General features: G+C 40.8%; 1 protein-coding gene across 3 annotated transcripts in view; it reads right to left on the bottom strand.

Moving 5' to 3' along the window:
• The window catches only part of DAPK2 (death associated protein kinase 2), a 44,823-nt gene that overhangs the window by 4,929 nt on the left and 19,092 nt on the right, over nucleotides 1-20,802 (bottom strand). For 2 of the 3 annotated variants that reach the window (XM_068204482.1, XM_068204483.1), the window contains exons 3-10: nucleotides 18,185-18,406; nucleotides 12,997-13,135; nucleotides 11,435-11,564; nucleotides 10,267-10,315; nucleotides 9,552-9,578; nucleotides 5,704-5,856; nucleotides 4,249-4,294; nucleotides 1,672-3,345 (exon numbers count right to left, since the gene is read on the bottom strand). In XM_068204482.1, the coding sequence (XP_068060583.1) occupies nucleotides 2,710-3,345; nucleotides 4,249-4,294; nucleotides 5,704-5,856; nucleotides 9,552-9,578; nucleotides 10,267-10,315; nucleotides 11,435-11,564; nucleotides 12,997-13,135; nucleotides 18,185-18,406 (1,402 nt within the window). In that variant the 3' untranslated portion in view covers nucleotides 1,672-2,709. Of the gene's footprint in view, nucleotides 1-1,671; nucleotides 3,346-4,248; nucleotides 4,295-5,703; nucleotides 5,857-9,551; nucleotides 9,579-10,266; nucleotides 10,316-11,434; nucleotides 11,565-12,996; nucleotides 13,136-18,184; nucleotides 18,407-20,802 lie in introns of those variants that run through there. The other variant, XM_068204484.1, reaches the window with a different exon arrangement.

Raw genomic sequence — 20,802 nt, 5'->3', positions numbered from 1 at the left:
TACATCAAAATTTGCATAAACCATAAAACCAAATCTGACAGATTGTGAGAAATAAATGGTTCAAAACCAGATCAAACATGAGTGAAAAGAGAAATGCCAACAGTCAGCCCTTCAAAAAGAGTATGGAGTGGCAACCATTCCAGCCCTTCTGATCTGCATATGTAGGAGGTGGATAACACAGAAATATTTGTACTGAACTGGGCTGGAAAGCAGCCAAGTCATGCACCTGAAACAGCAAGAGTACCAAAGGAGAATGGAAAACACACCAGTGAGGATTTAAACATCTTTTTCAGCAAAATAATTTAAAATGTTTGAGAAAACAAATTCACTTTTCTCATCAAATTTTGTAGGTTTAGCATTTTTGCAGGTATCTCAGCAGCACTTCAATGAACCAAGCTAACAGCTGGGCCCCCTTCTCATTTAGACATATACACCATTTGCATTCAACAGAACTGGGACAGTTAAGCATTAAATATAATTTCCTCGCACTGCAAACAGCCAGCATGGTGCAACAGGCAAGCAGAAATCAATCTGAAATGGAAAAACTGTCATGGGCTAAATGTCAGCTGTACAATCATGAAAAATTTCCCAGTGCCCTTTCAGCAGCAGAACCATCGCGGACTCTAAATAACTCACTTTACTGCAGACTGCTAATAACCACCTCTTCATTTTAAGTACCTTGCAACCCAGTGACCTTGTCATTCTCTCAGATCATCAGGATCTCTTCTCAAAAGCAGTGTGTGATTAGCCTCAAGGACAGAGTCACAACAACATTACCCTCACCAAAACATGCTCAGGAACAATGTGGCCTCATTTAATGCTCCTTCTCATCGTGCCAGAGCATTTTGTTCATAAAGAAAATCGATATGAACAAAGAATATGAGATCATGGCTGAGGGGAGGCAGACTCTCTTTCTTGAGAGTGTTTTCTGCAAATTCTAACTCCCACTAGGCTTTTAAGTTCCATTTTAGGAATTAAAGCTCTCTCCCCCGACAATAAAATCCTGTGTTCCAGTTCTCCTGGACAAATTTTAATGGGTCTTCCAGCTCAAAGGAACCTGAAGCATTCTGAAACAATAAAAAATGGACACATGCAAAATGCTCAATACTATTTGTCGCAGTAGAGCCCAATTCTCCCCAGCCATCAGCACCAGCTTTGCCAGGGTCACATCCTGGCTATCTACACTATAGAAGCTTTTGAAAAATTCACATATTGTGCCAAGAACAATGCCACAGAGAGCACATCCAGTTTCCAGCCTCCTTCAAGTACAATGATGGGAGCAACAATATCCCAAGTGAATAAGTGTTTTCACAATTCTGAATTTGCATCAGTCTCTGCACATCTTTGTGAGGACATGGCAGTGAATGGGTCCACTGTACTCTGCAAAAATTAGATGAGAGTATGCTTTTACCTTTTTATCTCAAAGTAGGAAGCATTATTCTTAATCATGTTAGGAAGAACAACAATTCAGTTTTTTTAGGTCATTAATTTCTCTGCAAAAGGAGGAGGGAGTGAAAGACATATTCTAATATATATATGTAAAGATTCACTCTAGCTGGACTTGAGTTATTATCTCACTGATTCGTGTAGTTGCACAACAGTCACCTTGCAGCAAATGCCCACAGAAACTTGGCGTCATTTTCAGTCACTAACCATCAGGGAACAACTGCATCCTGCATAAATGACTATTTATTGTGTTCAAAAATGAGATTAGTACATCCGTGCATATTAATACAGTATAACCAAACTACTTCTTTGAAATACAAGACAGCAGGTCATGATTCAAGGTTGGGTTTTCTTTTACTTTTTAAAACCTAGGGAAAAAGAAATCTTTATAGCAAGAACACTAGTCTCAAATGCCACACCATAGATTAATTTAGTTGTATCTTTGTAAATTTCTTCACTGTAGAAAACAAATCAGAGGACTGTATTATCACTTAGTCAAAAATTGACATTTGCACTACAAAATTACAGAGTCATTTGATCATTACAAGTTCCCAATGGTGTCTTTTGAATAGGATTTCTTTGGTACAGGACAGGAAACTCAGCTGTCGATAAATCCTTTAGTTTAAAATTCACCTTACCTTTGATGGTAAAAGAGTTCACCCTGCACAATTGGCTTAAACACTAATCCTAATATTCTTCATTAGCAGCCATTTCACAGCAAATTTCCACAGTACAAGCTAAATTATTACACCATTTGCTTTAATTTACAGATTTAACCTTTGCAAATATTTGTATCATAAGGTGTATAGAACTGCCTGCAGCAGGGCTATCCAACTGTTTCCTTCAGCCAACCAAAGATGCTGTAAGGGGAATTTTTATGAGTTTCCAGGCACCCAGTTTCTTGTAAGTACAGACTGACTTAGTCTTTATTCCACTTTAATTACCTAGTAATCTTTAGGAACTGTAATACATGATGCAGAGTAAAATATAGGCAATACCAAAGGCTTTTGCATTAGATGTGTCCATACCACTGTGATAATCTTGTTCCTGCAAGTTCAGACTGAACACAGGAAAAAAACAAAACAACTTCAACCCTATAAACCACTGGGAGATTATGGCCTGGGTCAACAGTTTGTGCAATGCATCAGAACTTCTACTTTAATTCTAGGTTATGTTTTTGTGTAGAATCTATGCACTGGAACCTTTTTAAACTGATGTACATTGAAACAAGCAACAAACCCTGCACTTAGCTGGATCTCAGTGTTACTGATGGGATTCTGTCACATCGAGATTCAACCCTGCAAGGAATTTTTCACAGCAAGATCCATTTAACAGCTCCATTAGTGATTCATTAATATCTATGTTGAAAACAGAGTCAAAGCTTCCATTCACACAGGCTTCATTTTCCAGTTGAAAACTGCTCATTAAATCCTGTATCCACTTGATTTCCTCAGAAAGTTCCTGTCTGAGGGATTCATACTGGCTCTGCAGCTCAGCGTATTTCCCGCACACGCCTGCAAGACTGGCACCGACAGCCTCACTATCATCATACAAATGCCTTTTCAGGGACTCCACTTTACGGTATTCATACTTCAGCTGGGACAGTGTGTGCCTCACACTTTCACTCTCTTCTTTATACCAAGCTTCTTTCTCATTATAAATGGAAAGCAGAACACCTATGTCCTCCTGCAAGGAATCACGGGATGCAGCCAATGTGATGAAACCCTGCTCCACACAGGAAATGTCCTCTACAATGCGGGCAAAGCGCTCAAAGTTGATGTAGGTGTTGTTGGGGGGCATGCTCGAGTGGCACTTTATGGTGTACTCCCTCAGGCGTTTTGTCTTCAGCTGTGTGTTCTCCACCTTCTTGTTTTCCTGGACTTTGGTTTCATCTTTCAGCTGGTGAGTCATCAGACAGAGGAACCAATATTACTGAACATTTACAAGACTGCAGCAATTCAAAAACTCTACACAAAGGATGCAGCCTGGGCTTCCACAATGCTGTGAGATGCTCTGCTCACAAAGATTTTCCTTCGTGCATTTGATTAAAAGAAACAAACACCAAACACATAAGCCCAGAACTGAATGTGACAAGCCATGTGAATTCATTCCAATGTGATAAGTGCAAACAACATGGCTGAAACTTATCCTTATGCTAATTTTTAGCAATTAACAGCATCAAAGCGATCAGTATTTGTACTAGGAAAACCAACAACCCCAATACCACTCCAACTAATGTTTTGTACAATGCAAAGCAAAACTGAATTTCAAAAATCCTCATTAGTGATGCTGAAACTAGCTAAATGTATTTTCAGTAAGAGACTTATCCACATAAGCAAGCAATGTTTATGATGAAAAAATACATACAGACACACAAATGTAAGCAAACCAGAACATGGGGTACACAGCAGTTCTCTCTCCAGAGAAATTGTATTTTCTATATTGATTGCAGTCAACTCTCAATTCAAGAAAGCATGAAAGCCAACACACAGTATATGACCATGCAAACAGAGAGGAATGGAAAAATGCAAAGCCCAGTCCAATATGGGATGCTAAATATGTAATTAACATCAGAGTTTTGTTACTCTCTTTTTGAAATCTACCATAATAAAGGAAATAATTTGCAGAAATCCAAGGATTTGATCAGACCCAAGCAATTTCCTCCCTCTACATCTCTTTGAGTCACCCAGCATCAAAGTACTTAGGGGGCAGTTTTCCATTTAACACACCAGTAAGAGTGAGAATATAATCTCTGCTTTGCTCACGGAAAAAACCAAGATCTTTTTCTTCATTCAGTCTTACCATTATCCATGGATGAGACAGAGCTTCCTGAATTGTAAGCCGCTTCCTAAAAAACAACAACACAAAAAAACCCCAAAGACTTGAATGATAAATACTTGGTACAGAAGTCCATTGACCCACACTCTTTCTGGGCTTCCTATGAAGCATTTATCAGGATAATTCCAGGACAAACCCTCAAATTTCAGTGTGCCCTGAGGCACACTGCTTGTGTGCAGTTTAGTCACTGTTCTGAACTTCAGTAGGTAATTGTCCTTACTCCACACAATTTTAATTCTTATTTCATCAAAATCGACATGTAGTTTTGTGCACCCTTCCGTAAAAAGTTATACAACATTCCTTTGTTTTGTTCATCTGACGTGCTTAGAAAATACATTCTTACTATACATCTTTGATACATCTCTGTCTGAATCAACAGTAATTATACCAGAGGTAATCAACAGTAATTATACCAAAGCTGTCCTTTGGAAAATGGTATTACAGCACTGCAGGAGCTGCTGTTTCCTAAAAGCAACATTTCTGAGAGGAATACTGCAAACCTAATCAAAGTGGATCAAACCTAACTTCCTTCGCATTGTAGCAGTTTGGAGAACAGTATGTTAGGAGCAGTGAGAATCAAATTCAGAAACACAGCATTTCACAGGCACTACGTCTGCACATGGGACAAATACCAACAGCACTGACTTCTCCTTGGAGCTGCTAGACCTGTGTAAAACTCTCATTAAACACCTACTCTACCCCACACTGAGGCCTGATGATTTGCAGAAATCTCCACTGAACAGCTCCTTCTCTCTTGTAGCTATTTTCTCCCCTAATGAAACCATTAGATAGAATCACAATGGTCTGACTTTTCTCCAGGACAAAGAAGGTTACTTACAGGGAAGGATATGCTACTTCTCTGTGCACTTTATTAAAAGCAAGAAAAACTTAAAAAAACAAAAAGAAAAAAGAAGACTGTGGTTCCTGTAACTTGGGCTGTAACTTGGGAACAAAGATCTGCATAGCTGTCACACAAACCCTAGGTGACTGCCACAGATACAGAGACTTAGAACAACTCCGTATCAGCACATGTACTGATTTTTCTGACATTGCACCACTGGGGGCATATTCTGGGATGGTATCACCTCCTTGGAAGTAGTTCATAAGAAACTGAAATAGTGGAATGGTTGTTACCCTGAACTCAAGACTGTACACACCATTTTCAGCCCCTCAGCTATGCCCTATTGTGCCAGCTTGACTCAGGTGAGAATTCAGTCTTGAGCATGGCATTTAGCTGAGGAGATTTGGTTCCTCTCCTCGGGGTTTCTGGATGCAGTTATTAACTAGGGTCACAGCAGCATCCTCCTGTCTTGCTCCTGACTGGCAACACACACTGCAAGAAAAGCTTTTTCACTTGTCAAGCCGCATTTCACTAGGTTTATTTTAGAAAGAAATGGGTCTTTCTGAATATTTGCTTACCGTGTATCTTTCACCAGTAGTTTCCGAATAAAGTCTTTTGCCAGGTCACTAGTATTGCTGAAAAATTCTTCATCAAAATCATAATTCACAGCTGTGATGTTGGCAAGTGTTTCTTGTTTAGTTTCCCCAAGGAAAGGTGATGCACCACTAAGCCTAGATAAGCCAGAAAGAGGAATCAGTTGGTAAAATAAACAGCAGAAGTTCCCTAATGAAATTACAGTGGCTGTGGAATATACTCTTAGGACATTTGTGCTCTTGTATCAAAGCATTTCTGCCATGTAGGAAAAGACATGGCCAGCTTTGGCTCACTACAGCTGTGGCTTACTTAGATGAGCCAGACTTGCATTGAAAGTCTCTAGTGGAGCACTAATGCATGCACACAGAGAGAAATGCACAGATTCTCCTCTCCTGAGTGTCTCATTTAAGTCATTGCTAATCAAACTAGAAAAGGTTTCAGCTCAGGAGAGCCTCTATCCCTGTGAACCCACAAAGACTACCAGGCTGCAGCTTCTATAACCTTCAAGCCGATAATGTAGTGTTTCTATAGTTTTTCTTCAGGAAGGAAAACTGCCCCTACTTCTTTTCTCTGCAAAGCTGCTGATGAGTTCCTTGCACAGTGGGTTCAACCAAGAGACCTTTCTTAGCGGGAAGCAAAATACAACATATGATCAGAAGCCAGGCACATGGCTTCTTCTCCTTGCCTAGGAACCAGCTCCACTGGAGAGGCAGGGCCATGCTGCTCAGTAAAAGGAATCCACAAGCAAAAGGCCTTTGGCTGCAATAAAATCCAAGTGTTTCTGAACAACACTAAATTTCTTTTTCTTGGCACCCTGTTCCAACTGCAAAGATGTAATGGAGACAGCATCATAATAAAATGCCATTTAGCAATCTTGAGTTAAGAAAAAGGTTTCCTTCTGCTTTGCCCATCTCTCAGCTGTGACTGTCAACGTTCATCTTTGATGGCTCTGCACCTCTGCTCCATAAAACTTGTGTCAGAACAGAGTCATCCCAGACCCCTCCTGCCCTGCCTTTCCTCCAGCTCCTTCTCCCCCAACACAAAGGGATGCTCACTTGCAAAAGTCTGGTTTACGGGAAATGTTATTTACACCAAGGAGATTGATCTCACCCCTTTTTTAATAATCTGCTGGGCTATTTTTGTGCTTATCTGTTATGTCCAGCTTTGATAACAGTTTCAGGATGCAGCAGGCTCAAAACAGGACTGCAGCAAACTCCAGGGAACTAGAATGAGATTTTGAATACTAAACCATTTTCTTACATGATCCCACTCTCAACAGACTTTTTACCTTGTCTGTATTGCCACCACCAGATTGGCTGGGAATAACGGGGGATAAGCAGAAAGTTAGTTGGGACCATCCAAGCCTTTCAGCCCAATCCCCAGCTACCATATGTGATTTTATCTACCGAATAAACACTCAAGTACATAAACCGTTTCCTCCCCCCTCTACAATCACACAACACCACCAAAGCAACTGACACAGGCAAAAGAGTATGAGTGAGGTCCTCCACTTTTCTTTGATGCAGTAAATTTAATCCCATAAACCACAGTCAGCCTCAATTCTTAAGGGGTTTTACATACTTCCTCTTAAGCCTTGGTTCCATTTCTGCTGGCTATAAATAGGCACCTCTCCACAGGCCATGAGCTTTGCTCCAAAACTGAAGTTTGGAAACCTGCCCTAGGGCCTTGGCTTCTTTTCCCCTTCCCCAAATTATGCCATAAAGCAGCTGTAATTCCACCTTCTGGCCCTTTGTTGGAAGCCAAAATCAACAGTGCTCTATTCTCTGATTTTTTCTTTTTTTCTCTTTGGGATTCAGTTGAGAAATCTGTGAAATGGTAGGATTCTCAAATCCTAATATCCAATGCAAATGGCTTTTGTCATATCCTGACTCAGTGCCTGTAAACATGTACCACGAGCAGACCTCAGTAATAAAGGCTTTGCCCTTATAACCCACTGAATCACTGCAGAGCTACTGAATTGAGGACTTGGGTGCATTTTGAACTCAACACCTGATGATGACATCCATTTGATTGCTGCCACGTTTGCTAAAGTAGGTGGTTTCATAGACACATCCCACTTATTCAGAACACTTCTGAGCAAAAGCCTTTAAAATTAGGAGACAATAAGAGCTGAAGGCATGCAAATTTCTAGTCCATAGCCTATCATGCAAGCTGATCCCTTCCACTCTAAAAAGCATGCTCTTTTTTTCTGATCATTTGTATGGAGACATTTTTCTACCTTAATGACCACAACAATCATTAGTAGCCAGGCAGGTAAAACAGATCTCCTGTGCTAGATGCAGTACAGGAACTGCTCCCTTACTCTGCCCCAGCACAGACCCCTCAGTATAACAGGAAGACCTGAGGAGCAGCCAGCTCTGTGCTTCACTAATCACATGCTAAGTATTCCCACCTGCTGCTTGACCTCAACTCCTAAGTTTTCTTCTCATCAAATAGGAACACCCATTTTACAAATTCACAAAGTTTAATGTCCTGACAAGTACAGGTGTGTCAGTGTAGATCAGAGTGCTACTAAAACACAAGGGTCTGGACAGTATTTTAAATCCCTTTACCTGAGCTTGAGCTCAACCAATATCTCAAACTTTTCTTTGCATTCCAGAAAAGAAGGGAATTTGTTGCACGGAATCTGATTCCTCAGACCCTACCTCTCTTTTACAGCTTTTGGGGTCTAACCCTTGTGCATAGGCCAAGATTTGTTTTCCACACTGAAAAGACAATCCTTCCCCTTCAAGCCTCTGTACTTGTCCTGATGCCTGAACTGTGGAGTACAAATCCATCTAATACAAGAGTCCACCTTCTTCAAGTCTGGCAGCAAGTTATTCCTCTGAGTATCACAAGGAACAGCCAAAGCCACAGGTGCAACATTCCCAGCAAGCAGTGTCCACTTCCTGCTCCCCAGGAGTCATAGGATTTCAATGGAAGTAGGTAGGATCAAGGATCACTGACCACTCCTGCAATTCTCATGTGAAATGAGAGGAAAAGCAAGGAGTGCCGTTCCTCTGTTGCATGCATCTATTGCCATACAAGCAGTTTCCAAATTGTCAAGCCCCATCTTAAAGGTCTCAACTGCTTGTCCTCAGATGCCCACAGAAACTCATTTCTTTGAGAGCCTGACTATGTCATAATTCCCTCCTTTTATTTACTCACCACCAGTTGACACACTTTTCTTCTAAAGAGAATCTGTATCTAAGAAGTATTCTGTGATCTATTTTTCCTTTATGCTTTACTGACTATAATGATCTCCCCAACCAACCTTTGCTTTACTAGCTTTAACAAATCCTTTTTTTATTCCTGTAAATTGAATTCTCAGTTCCCAAGGTCCACTCCTCTGCTCCTCTTTCAGCTTAAATTCACCTTTTTGAAATGGGTGACCTCACTTATGCATAATAATCTAGACTGCTGCCTTTACAAGCAAATAAAAACTTCACTGTTTCCACCTGAAATAACCCAACTTGTAAACGGGACTGTTACACTTTCTGTTTCTATGCTCTCACACTGGCAGCTCACAGTCATTCCAGGAGCTATTAATCCTCTAGGCTTTTCCATCCTCTACCATTTGGAACTGATGAGATCCCATAAAATGCAGAAATGCCCAGTGATGCTGGGGACATTTGTTTTTCTTCTGCTCAGAATGCCCCTCATCTTTTACTTATTTTAAATTGAAAGACCGCAGGATAACCCCTGAACTTTAGACAAACCCCTGCCCACCGCACGTGTGCAGGTCCCTAAACGATTGAAGGGTAGAACTGCTCTGTACTAGTGCAACAGACCTTTAGGAACATTTCTACAGGAGTGAATCTGTTGTACTCACAGTATGTAGGTGATGACTCCTATGCTCCTAAAAAACAAAGGACATTAATTGCAGGGGTTCTACATGACCAGTATTCTTCCTAATGTGCAGAATACACAACAGTCAATAGTAGCTGCAAGAGAGACAGGAGAGCCCTTGTGACTTTAGATAACTGCTAACATCTCTTACAGAACGGGGTTTCCAGGAAAAAATAATTTTACATATAACATCAAGTAATGTGGATATTGGAAGTCTCTGTGTATTTCCACTCAGTGGGTACTTACTACAGTGCACACATGAAACACAGAGGAGCAGAAGCAGGATGTTTGATTTGGGGTGACCTCTTTTGCCTGCCTTCCCATTACATTAGTACGCAGGTCTCCTCTGCATGAAGGGCTCTCATAAATAAAACTGTCACAAGCTCTGCAGGGACATGTTTCCTTCTCAGAGTGCTCCTCTGCATGGACAGTGGCAAACAGTTAACTCTGGAACTGCCATCACTCCAGTTTTTCAATGTAATTTTGCAGAAATTAAATGTTTAACTTTTAATTTAAAAGAATGTATAAAAATAGAATGACAGAACAAATACTCATTAACTGTATTTAAGGGCTTTTTGATTGTTTGTTTGTTTTTTTTTAATTTGTTGTGGTGCAATGGATTCTATTAAGAGCAAAATAGGAAAAAGTAATTGTACAGTAACCAGGAGAAAAAAGCACAAACACATTATAAAACTTACCACATGTCTGCAGCCAATCCAAGAGGTTCATAGTTTACAATTTCTGGAGCTGTAAGAAACATTTAATCAAACAGCAGCAACTGAGGTAACAAATTTTTACCAGGCTGGAATAGCAGGCCAAGAATTACCAAGAGGGAGAAAGCAGGGAGAGGGAAAAGTTAGTTACAGAATACATTGTTTATAATTTTACAGCCCAAATAGGAGTTCAAGTTCACAACTGTTCAGAAGTGATTACGTAGAGTAACTTGGAGCATAATGCAACTCAAGAATAAGGGTAAAACAGACATTATATAGTAAGTATACTGCAAATTACAACAAATAATAAATTATTTCACCTCCCAAGAATGCTGCTGCCCCTAAGCATGAGCTTTTGTTTTGTTTTTTAACTGGTGCCATTATAGCAAGTTTGTAAATGCCAGTCAGAAAGAGCCCTTGTGCAAGAGATTGAAATTACTTGCCAGACTACATTGCTATCCATGTCAAACTCTATTATCTTTTTAAGAAACATTTCCTCATTGGAAAACATCCCCATATAAGACTACATGCAAGAGAAAAGAACAAGGGTAAAATAAGTTAAAAAAAATGATCTGTGACAGCTGTGTTTAACTGGAATATTAATTACAATTCTCTACCCAGCCCCCAAACAAACCTCAACATAGAAACTAGAAGAAAGGAGCAGGATTAACCTAAAATCCGAGCGAGACCTATCAGAATTATGACCAGTGAGGAACAAAAAGAGAACCACACGGAAAAATGTAAGGGGAGATGAGGGTACTCAGCAGGTGTACAGTGTGAGGTGGTTTTATTTACAAAGCAATGACAGATACCCATGTCATTGTGTACTCATGTTCCACAGTGCAGAGATCTACTTAGCCCAGGCAACAAGTAAAAATATTATAATTTGTATATGCAGAGCGTCACAATCTCAATCCTGAATTTACATCTCTAAATATTTATTTGGCAGCAGCCTAATCTCATAGGAGTAGCACATCTGATTTACAGAAAGCACCTTAGTCTATTCCAGAAAAGTAATGTAAACCTCTAGATTTAAGTGGCCTTGACAGAAATAAGATTAAAACTACTTCTATCCCTCCATTTTTTAACTTTGACAAGCTGTCTCGACTTCCTCTGGAATCTGTAATGTAAGACAAAGGAACATGTCACTCACCTACGAATTCCGGAGTTCCAAATATATTTTTAAATTCAACTCCATCTTCTATTTTGTGAGCCAGGCCAAAGTCAATGAGTTTGATGTGCGGAATAGGGATATTATTGTCTAGAAGCATAATGTTTTCAGGCTAAAAATGACAAAAGAGAGATCTATGTTATTAAAATATTAATATCTTGGAAAGTAACAGAGTTTTCAAGTGCTTTATTTTCCTTTGCATATACATCATCATAGAACAAGAAAAACATCCCTGTGCCCAGCTATTTACAGTTCTTTTGATAGAGATAGCAGGCAGCTGAAGCAGTTCAGGTGTTTGCAGACAAAATGCTATTGCCCAGCCCTGAGTAACAGCTGCACAGCACAATATTTTTGCTGACAGCAATTTTACTGATCTGTTCTTGGAATTTACACTTCACAATATTTGCCCAGTTGACTCTATACTGTATTGTAAGCCAGTGGAAGATATTTTGGTAAATGCTGAACCTATTCAAAGAAGGAAAAACTAACTTCTCTATGAGACTAAATTCACAGCTGCAACAAAGCCAGGAAAAGATTCAGGATTTATCAGCTGAACAGTCCAGAAAATGCAAACAGTTGGGATCAGAGGTCCTAGATCATACCAAGCTATTAAAAGAACATGGGGCATCCTCACAGCATTGTAAGAAAAAGCTGAAGCTTGAACCATAGAATCAAAACTAACACATTTAACCACAGACTTTACTTTTTTACCAGATCCAACATATTTCATAAAATCCTTTCTTCAACTAAATTTCTCAGCCTTAGCTACTCCCCACCATGGCCCAAATTCAGAGATTTCAGAGTAAACTATGGGTTCCATTTATCTCCCATGATGAGCTTTAATGCATTAATCTGTCATAACTTAATCATAACTTCAAGGACAGCAGTGAGAGAGTCTGATTCCCTTCTGGCAGCTGCCTGGCTTTTCCGCAGCAGAATCTAACATGGAAGTTGCTCCTGCTAACACATTCTCTCAGTCAGAGCTGCACTGGGAAACAGACCATACGAGTAATTTATTCTCACAGTCATTGGACAAACCATGTTTCAGCCTCAGGGTAACAAGCCTGGTTTTCTTCCATTGATCTAGGGCATATATGTTCACCACAGACACATAATGTAAGCTTCTTTAGAACAGATAGAACAGACTGAAATAGGAAAAGTCACTGTCACTACCTTCTGGAGGACTGTTTTATTCCTTAGGTGGTATAAACCATTGTAGCTCCACTGCAGGCAATGGAGCCCTGTCAAGTGATGAGATAATGATGAACCATCCTCTATCTGATCAGATCACTGCTTAAAAATACATCTCTACTTTAACACTTTGCTAAACTCCACACCCAGTCCTTTAAAACCCAGGAGAGTTATTAAGTGAATATATAATAAGTCATTTGATATTTACCATCAGTTAAATGATTCTTTACTTATGCTTTCTGATTTCTATCTTGCAATTCTTGCAACATCTTCACTGACCACTTGACCTTACCGATGTTAAATATCAAAATTAGCAGCCACAGATCAGCCAAAGCCTAAATCAACATCTTTACCTTTAGATCAAAGTGAGCAATTTTCTTAGAGTGAAGGTAATTCACACCATCCAAAATCTGCTTGATGAACCTGGTTGCTTCCTCTTCACTCAAAGACTCCTTCTGTGCCAGGAAGTCAAAAAGTTCTCCTCCAGAAACTCTGCAAAACACACCCAAAAACATCCTGTTATTTCCTGCACTGTAATCCATGACATAAAAGCAAGCAAAGAAAACTAAAGCAGCAAAGAACCTCAATACCGTTAGAAAAAGTCTACTCATGCAGACAACCATGAGTTTTGTGTTCTGGTCCCAGGTGTGCCCAAACTTTCTTCTGGCTTCAGCTCTCTTCCCTGTAAATTAAGGACTGGCTTTTCCATTGATGCTGCAAGGATCACAAAGGACTGGAGTCACATTGTTTGCTGAATCCCCAGACATGCACCTATTTCAAAAGGTCAACTTAACCACTTCAACTGCTATTTTTCAATGTTTTTGCTTTGCATGAACAAGTTGTAAGAGTCCACAACTGCTGAAGAATTACTTTTTTTAGCAGTTCCCATCAGAACCTGAGGTAGTAAAATGTGCCAATAGAATCTCTTTTCTTTCCAGAACAGCCATTACCCTGTTCTACTACAGATTCTTGCCTGACATAACTAGCAGGAAAGGATTTCGTTGGTGCTGAATTTTTTAAGAAGAAAGCAGATTGCGGCAGGCTGGCAGGCTGGAAGGTACCAAAACCAGTTTTCCCAAATCAAGGAAGTGCTCTTAGTTACTACGAGTTTTCACATCAAAACGGAAATCCATTCCACCCTTATTAGTATATAAGTCTTATTTTCATTTCTGTGCTTTCTACGGAGAGTTCCAGTGCTATTTTTCTGCTTATCTGAAACAAGATCACCTAAATATTGAATTAGGCATTGTTTGCAGCTATTATTCATCATTATGTTTACATTTATTGTTGCCAGTTCACACTGTCATTAATATTACTGTTTTATTCTCATTCAGATTCAGCTTTGGGGGCATCCACAACACAGTTGTTACTCTTGGGTGCTGGTGCACCCCACTTGCACTCAGTGCAAGCAAAGGTCCTGAGAGACCCTACAGCCATTTTGGAAAACAAGCTCTTGGCCTGTCAAAGCACTGGCAGGTCAAAATGCTTTGAGTTCCTCAGGTGCTGCGAGTCGCAGACAAGTCACAGATCACAATGGGTTCTTCAGAGGTCTTTGGGGAATCACTCCTCTGACCCCAGGCTCCCACACAACACTGGTGGTGACAACATGGTGATTCTCTACTCTGCCTCTTTCAGAGGAAGCTACTGTCAACAGCTGCACATCCTGCAAGGACAAGTCCACTGCAAGCAAGAACAGCATGTCCAAAGCCACAAAGACTCTGGGTTTGTGTCTTAGCTTCCTCTGCTGCTCCTGTGGGTGACAAGGTACCTTGTTGTTCCAGAGACTTACACTGGGCATAGTGACTTGCCCATTGATTACTGGATAATTTTTTCACACCTCTCACATAGTCGGAAACTTTTCTAACCAATGTGAGGCAGGACTCTTCACCTGGCAGAAGTCACTTGATGCTTTCATTGTTACAACTAAATGCCTGGCAAATAAAAATAAGCTTACATGACCCGGAAATATGTTGCAACTGCTGTCTTTAGCTGCCACCTTCTCCCTTCTCTTAATCTCAGTTATTCAACCTGTGAGACTATTACTTGATCTCTTGATTTTCTTTTCTAGGTGACACCTACCAAGCGTATTGGCACTACCATCAGCCTTTCTGGACAAGATTTGTTGTACCCTGTACAACAAAGAACACTGTCTCCTTTCCATATCATAGTAGGTTGAGAGGCCTTTGTTCAGTAGTGCAACTGTCACTACTGTGACAAACAAGTACAGAAATCTGAAAGAAAAACGTGGTGGTCTCTTGATGAAATCTGTGTACAGTGAGCAGGCGACTCCCATTTATTTAATGATTTCTATTCAGAGTGCACTTAAGCAATCACCTCTGGCAGACACTCCATCCAGTCATCAGGAAGCCAGCTGGACTGGGGTATGTTCTTGTACTTTTCTGGAATGTAACCATGTATGCACACTGTTCTCTCTTTCTCTTTTACCCTGCAAGATCTCCTTGGTGTTTGTTTCTTAAGCTGGACTCTTTAATCTCCCTGAGGTCAGACGAACGCCCAGCCCCAGTGCTGCAGAAGCAGGTTCCATTTCAGGAGAGCTCCCAGGTTGAGCCACTTCAGCAGAGCTGTTCTGCTCTGCTCAGGGTCTTTGAGGATACATTCCTGCTTCGAGGAGACTGGCAACTCCCTTCAGAGCAACCTCCTTAGTTAGACAAGCAATGTCAGAAAATAGTTCAGCTGCACAGACTGGAGCAACTTAATTCTCATTCTCTCTTGCTGCCTCCAACAGTGTCATCTGCTCAGGGCACACCAGGGAGTTTGCCCCAATGGCAACCTCACCAACATCCTGGGCAACCAGCTATGCCCAAGGCATGACTGAAGAAACTGCAGCCTGCAAGAACAAGGATCACAGGATATTTACTGGAGAGCTCCTTGATGTATTTTCCCACTTCTCTTTAGTTCACACTAACCCTGAATGAGGCTAGAGAGGGGGCTTTCCAAGCTACAACATAAAATACAATATAAAAATAAAAGAGACAACAAAAAAAAAGATTCAGAGAGCTCAAAGTCTCTTCGAATCTTTTGTTTATCAACAAAAAGTCTCTTCGAATCTTCAAATCTCTTTGAATCTTTCGAAGTCTCTTTGAATCTTTTGTTTATCAACAAAAGATTCCCTTCTACAATAACCACATGAGCATTTCATTTTCTGAAGATCAGAGATGGGCATACATGAAAAACACTATATTAATCTCCAATCTCTTGAGATATAGCCTAACACATTAGCCTAAGCTGTAGAGATCTTAAAAGAGTAATCTAAAGGAAAATTCAGCAGAAGAGATGTGATGATTTCCCATTAACAAAGACTAAGGCTTTTAAACCAGGCTTCAGTAAACTGTACCTAGAGAGTGGTAAGCGGTTTATTTGCAAGATCATTCTTATCCAAGTTATACACCTGAATTCAAAGAAACCCTCAAGCAAAAGAGATTTAGCAATCCCAAAAGCCAGACATTATGGAATCCCAGGAGAAAAAGCACACTTCAAGCGCTAATTCCTTTGCAGTAAAACACTCATAACTGCATCAAGTTATGTATCAACATCCAGGGATGCTTGTTTTCTAAATAATCACCTGCAAATGATCGTTTCTCAACTGTTACAGAATTCCTTCCATCTCTTTCCCTTTTACCTTGTCACCTAATACCATTGCAAGGAAGCAAGTAAATGATACCTTTACTTTTCCTTTGAAGTCCAATAAAAAACAAACAACAACCCTGTCTTACTTCTTGGACAGAGCTGTTTTGTGTACACTTACCTGTAGAGGAGACACTGGTGTATCAATCCAACCTGCCTCCAAGGCTGCTTCTGCTTGGGCAAAGCAGGCTCCATACAGGGCCCAGGACACAGGGAACAACAACCCCACAGAAAGCTGTGGGGAGCAAGTCCCTGGACAATGTGCAGAAGGAAAGAGAAGCCATGTACCTGCCAAACTGCACTTCACAGCAATGGACCTGGCACTGCTCTTGAACAGGAGAACCAGCACCTGCAGAACTGACCTCTCTGAAAAGAGGAGATGGTTTTGCCAGCATTGTGATTATGGAAGAGAGCCAGCATTTCAGACAAATCCTCTTTTAAACACCAGGGCAGCTTCTTCAGTTACCCAGCAATACTGGGGGCATTCTTTTGAAGCTGAAGTTCACTGTAGATTACCATAAGGTTGGTTGGCCAGATGGTGTTACACTTATTTGATAAACAGCAGGGAATATGAGACTCTGAGAACAGGGTGTCAGAGGGGAGAGATTATCTGTTTACAGAGAGACTTTAATTATCTTTATTAGCAATTATCATCATCTCCAATTTGTATACAGCAGCTGAATGCAGAGGCCTTAATCAGGTCAAATTTCTGTTGCATGCAGATTTTTACAAACTGCAATATGTTACAGCCTGACAAAAGAACACACAAAATATGTCAGGCCACATGAGGACAGGAAAAAGCAGAAGGTAATGAAACAGAAAGTTGCTTTAGCTCAAGGTAGTCACCAGTGAGAAAGAGCAAGCTCTTTCCCTGTCTTCCAGAGTTTGGCTACAGAGACCAACATCTGGCCATAGACTTATACTTCAAAGTTAACAGATGCTCATCATGCCATCTTCCAGCAGTCACACCTATCTCCAAGAATGCTCCCTGACCTAAATGCTGGCTCCCCTAGAGAGCCCCCTCAGGGATAAAAGCCTTGTTGCCTGGATTCCATACACAAGGTCCAGGCTGGTGTCCTAGGGAATATAAGGTCTACCTAACTTCAAGCACGGTGACTGTATTTCCTGGCCCATACACACTGAAAAATCGCATCATTCTGCATGTAGGGGTGAAGAGGTCCATTTGTCAGCAGGACCTAAATGACAGTGGTTTGCCCCCCTCATATGGTGGCACAAGAGTAAACAGCTTTTCTTCATTCCCATCCTGCTGCTATTCATCCCCAATAGTTGTTGCCAAGGGCTTAAAAAAACCTTCTCCCCTTGCCCTCCTCCCCTTTTCTCCTCTAGCTGATCTAAATGAAGAAAATATGGAAGTAGTGAGAATGGCTGTGAATTTTGGAAAAGGCTTGATGGCCTCACATGAATTGAAAGAGATGAAATCAGGAAGAAAAATAAAAAGAGCATTCAGTGGCTACTTGCACTTCCTCCAAGGTGAGGCTTGATGGCCTCACATGAATTGAAAGAGATGAAATCAGGAAGAAAATAAAACGAGCATTCAGTGGCTACTTGCACTTCCTCCAAGGTTCATGTCAGGGCAGCCCTAGGCAGACATGAGGTAATCCCTCCCTTAGTAAACTGTTTTCAAGTTGACAAGATTCCCTGGCTCAGTATCAAATGACCTTAGCTGATGTTCAGGTGCACCTGTATCCCCAAGGCACATGGATGAGCTGGGGAAGCTGTTTACCACCAACCTCACTCAGTGCTCCTGCTGAGATTTGTGAAGCCTGAGAATGCAACAGCTCCATTTATCAATGCCCCTGTGCTCCGGCAGCCTCTGCAGTGCTCTCTGGTTTCTATTCACCTCAGCCATCTCTGCAGGGAAGGGCCCTTACTCACAGCTCCAAAATGAGGACCACATCTGTCTTGTTCTCATAGATGTCATGCAGCTTGACGATGTTGACGTGCAGGATCTGCTGCAGAATGGTGACCTCGCGCTCAATCTCCTCCCGGCTCACCCCACGCCGGCTGGCCCGGCTCTGGCGCTTCTTGATGAACTTGGCAGCATATTCCACCCCTGTGCTTTTCTCTCGACACTTCTTCACTATAGCAAACTGGCCACTGCGAGGACAAGGAGACAACAAAAATGCTCTTAAGGCCTTTACATGACAGCTTCCCAAATAAGCCAGTCCCATAAAAAGCCTGATCCTGTACGCCCTGAGCAGCACTGCTGAGCACTATTAAGCTTGTTCTTGGTACAAGAGGGAGGACTGTCAGGACTCTGCAGTCAAAGGCAGTAGAGCATAACAAAGTACCTCCTACTGTGTCTAAAATTCAGCAAAACCAAACAATGATTGACAAAAGGAGTTTAAACATCTAAAAACAGTTCATGTTTAAATAAGTAAGATCTGCCTTAAAAGGTTCAAGTTACCACTACTTCACTCGGTAATGCTTAAGACATACAAGTCTGCAACACACCACTGGTGTTCTGAAAGAACACACACAGAGTAAAATATTTGTCTTAAGAACAGCCCCTAGAGAAGAACTCAAATGAATTGTAACTCTTTGGAAATGCAAAACTGGCCTCCAGCAACCAATTTTCAAATTAAAAAAACCTGTTTATTTATATTTATGCATTCACTTGATAATTTGGCTGTAAATATAACTAGTGTAAGTGCAGGTTTCTCACTGCACCTCAAGGACAAAGAATTTCCCACTGTACCAAATAGCACAGTGGCTGCATTAAGGTTAAAAGGCATGTACTTGCAATTTGCTAGTAAAACTTTCTTCACTGTGGCTCCTAATGTACTCCAGTTGCAAAATTCTAGCCTTATCTCCTAGGAACTGGCAGACCTCCAGTCCCAGAATGCACATTTAGTATCAGATACTTCCTTATTCAGGACATTATAGCCCAACTTAGAAGGAAAAGATTCATCTTTCAGGTAACCATAACCTTTAGCTACTGTGATTTTATCAGATAGGATCTCTGCAATTATATTCAGAGACACAGCAATTATATTCAGCACCTCATCAGATGCTGTACTTAGTGCTTCATCAACAAAGACATCTGACTGGAGTCTGTCTTAAACATACAAAGGCGTAGAAATTAAAAATTAAGCTTGGCACTTGGTGTTCAATTGCTCTCAAAGGCTCCCACCCTATGGCAGAGGCAGCCTCTCATGTCAGAGTTCAAACAAATGCCAAGCAGCCTGACATACTTCTTTTAGTCTTTCATTTTCATATATACCCTCTGTCCTTACCCAGGACAGAGGCAGGAACAGATGGGACAAGTGTACTTATCCCATTAGGAATAATCATTCCCAGATGGAATCGAGACTGTGGCCATTTGTCACATGCTTTAATTAATTCATATTTCTCCTGCTTTTATCACTACCTGCAAACCCTAGAGAAATTCCCACTACAAAATTCCCAAACTTGCCTTAAACATTCTACTAAAGGAGTTTGTTTTGTAGTGCTGAGAACTGCTTGTGGAAAACACCATGACTTTCATGTTTTTCTTGTTTGCTTGATCATATTTTGCAAGACATGCATCTTGCTTGGTTCAGACTTTCTGAAGAAACATGGTATTAATGTTCCTGTGCTTGTTTCCTTGAATCCTCTCTAGGGACAAATTTTGTCAAAGTTCAGGAGAAAATATGTTTTTATGAGTGCTGATTATGGGAACAAACTCAGTCACTTTTGCATTTAGAAATTCCAGTAATACTGTGGATTTTGTACATTTCTGCTGATGCATAAGCTTACAAAAGTAATAATTACACAGGATAGGAATTTCTGTCTTCTCCTTTGACATAAATAATTATCCCACACTATAACTATTACAGTACCAATTCCCTTGTAATCTACTATTGCTCCCCTGTATGTGTGGTCACCAACATACACTGTTGCTGCGCCTGTCCCAGCCTTCATGCCATTTCCCATTTCCCTTAAAAACAGGCTTTTGCAGACAACTTTTCAGTGGGACAGTTTGGGACTGAGGAGAAGAGGTTACAAGTGACAGGGAAGGACACAAATGCTCAGTTTTCTTATCCTGTGACTTTTAAGACAGTTACAATGCAATTACCAATGAATAGCTCCTGGAGGCCCATTCAGCTATGAAACAAGAGGATGCCACACAGGCATTTTACAATCACAGTCAGACACTTTGGATTTCTTGTCAGCTACACAGATTGTAAGGTCAGGAGCAAGACAACAGTGGGTTTGTGCCTTCTCACTCATGTGCATTCAGACGATAAGAATCAAACTCTGTCAGCTTCCAAAACTTTTGACCTAGGCTAGGAAGAAAGCAGAAGAGAGGAAAGTATGTTTCCCTGACACCTAAGTTGACAGCACTGAGAAATTAAGCCATTTAGATAATTTCATATGGGGCATTTGTACCTGATCTTAGACTTGAAACTAAACTACACAGCTCAGATATCCAAATTTCAACCAAAAGACCTTGACAGAATTCATGGGTTTTAATACAGTGCAGAAACAAAGATGACTTGGATCATTAATAT

The sequence above is a fragment of the Anomalospiza imberbis genome, chromosome 13 (assembly GCF_031753505.1).
Source record: "Anomalospiza imberbis isolate Cuckoo-Finch-1a 21T00152 chromosome 13, ASM3175350v1, whole genome shotgun sequence".
Classification (NCBI taxonomy): Eukaryota; Metazoa; Chordata; class Aves; order Passeriformes; family Viduidae; genus Anomalospiza; species Anomalospiza imberbis.
Note: the sequence above shows the minus strand (reverse complement) of the source record. Positions and strands in the feature narration are given on the sequence as shown.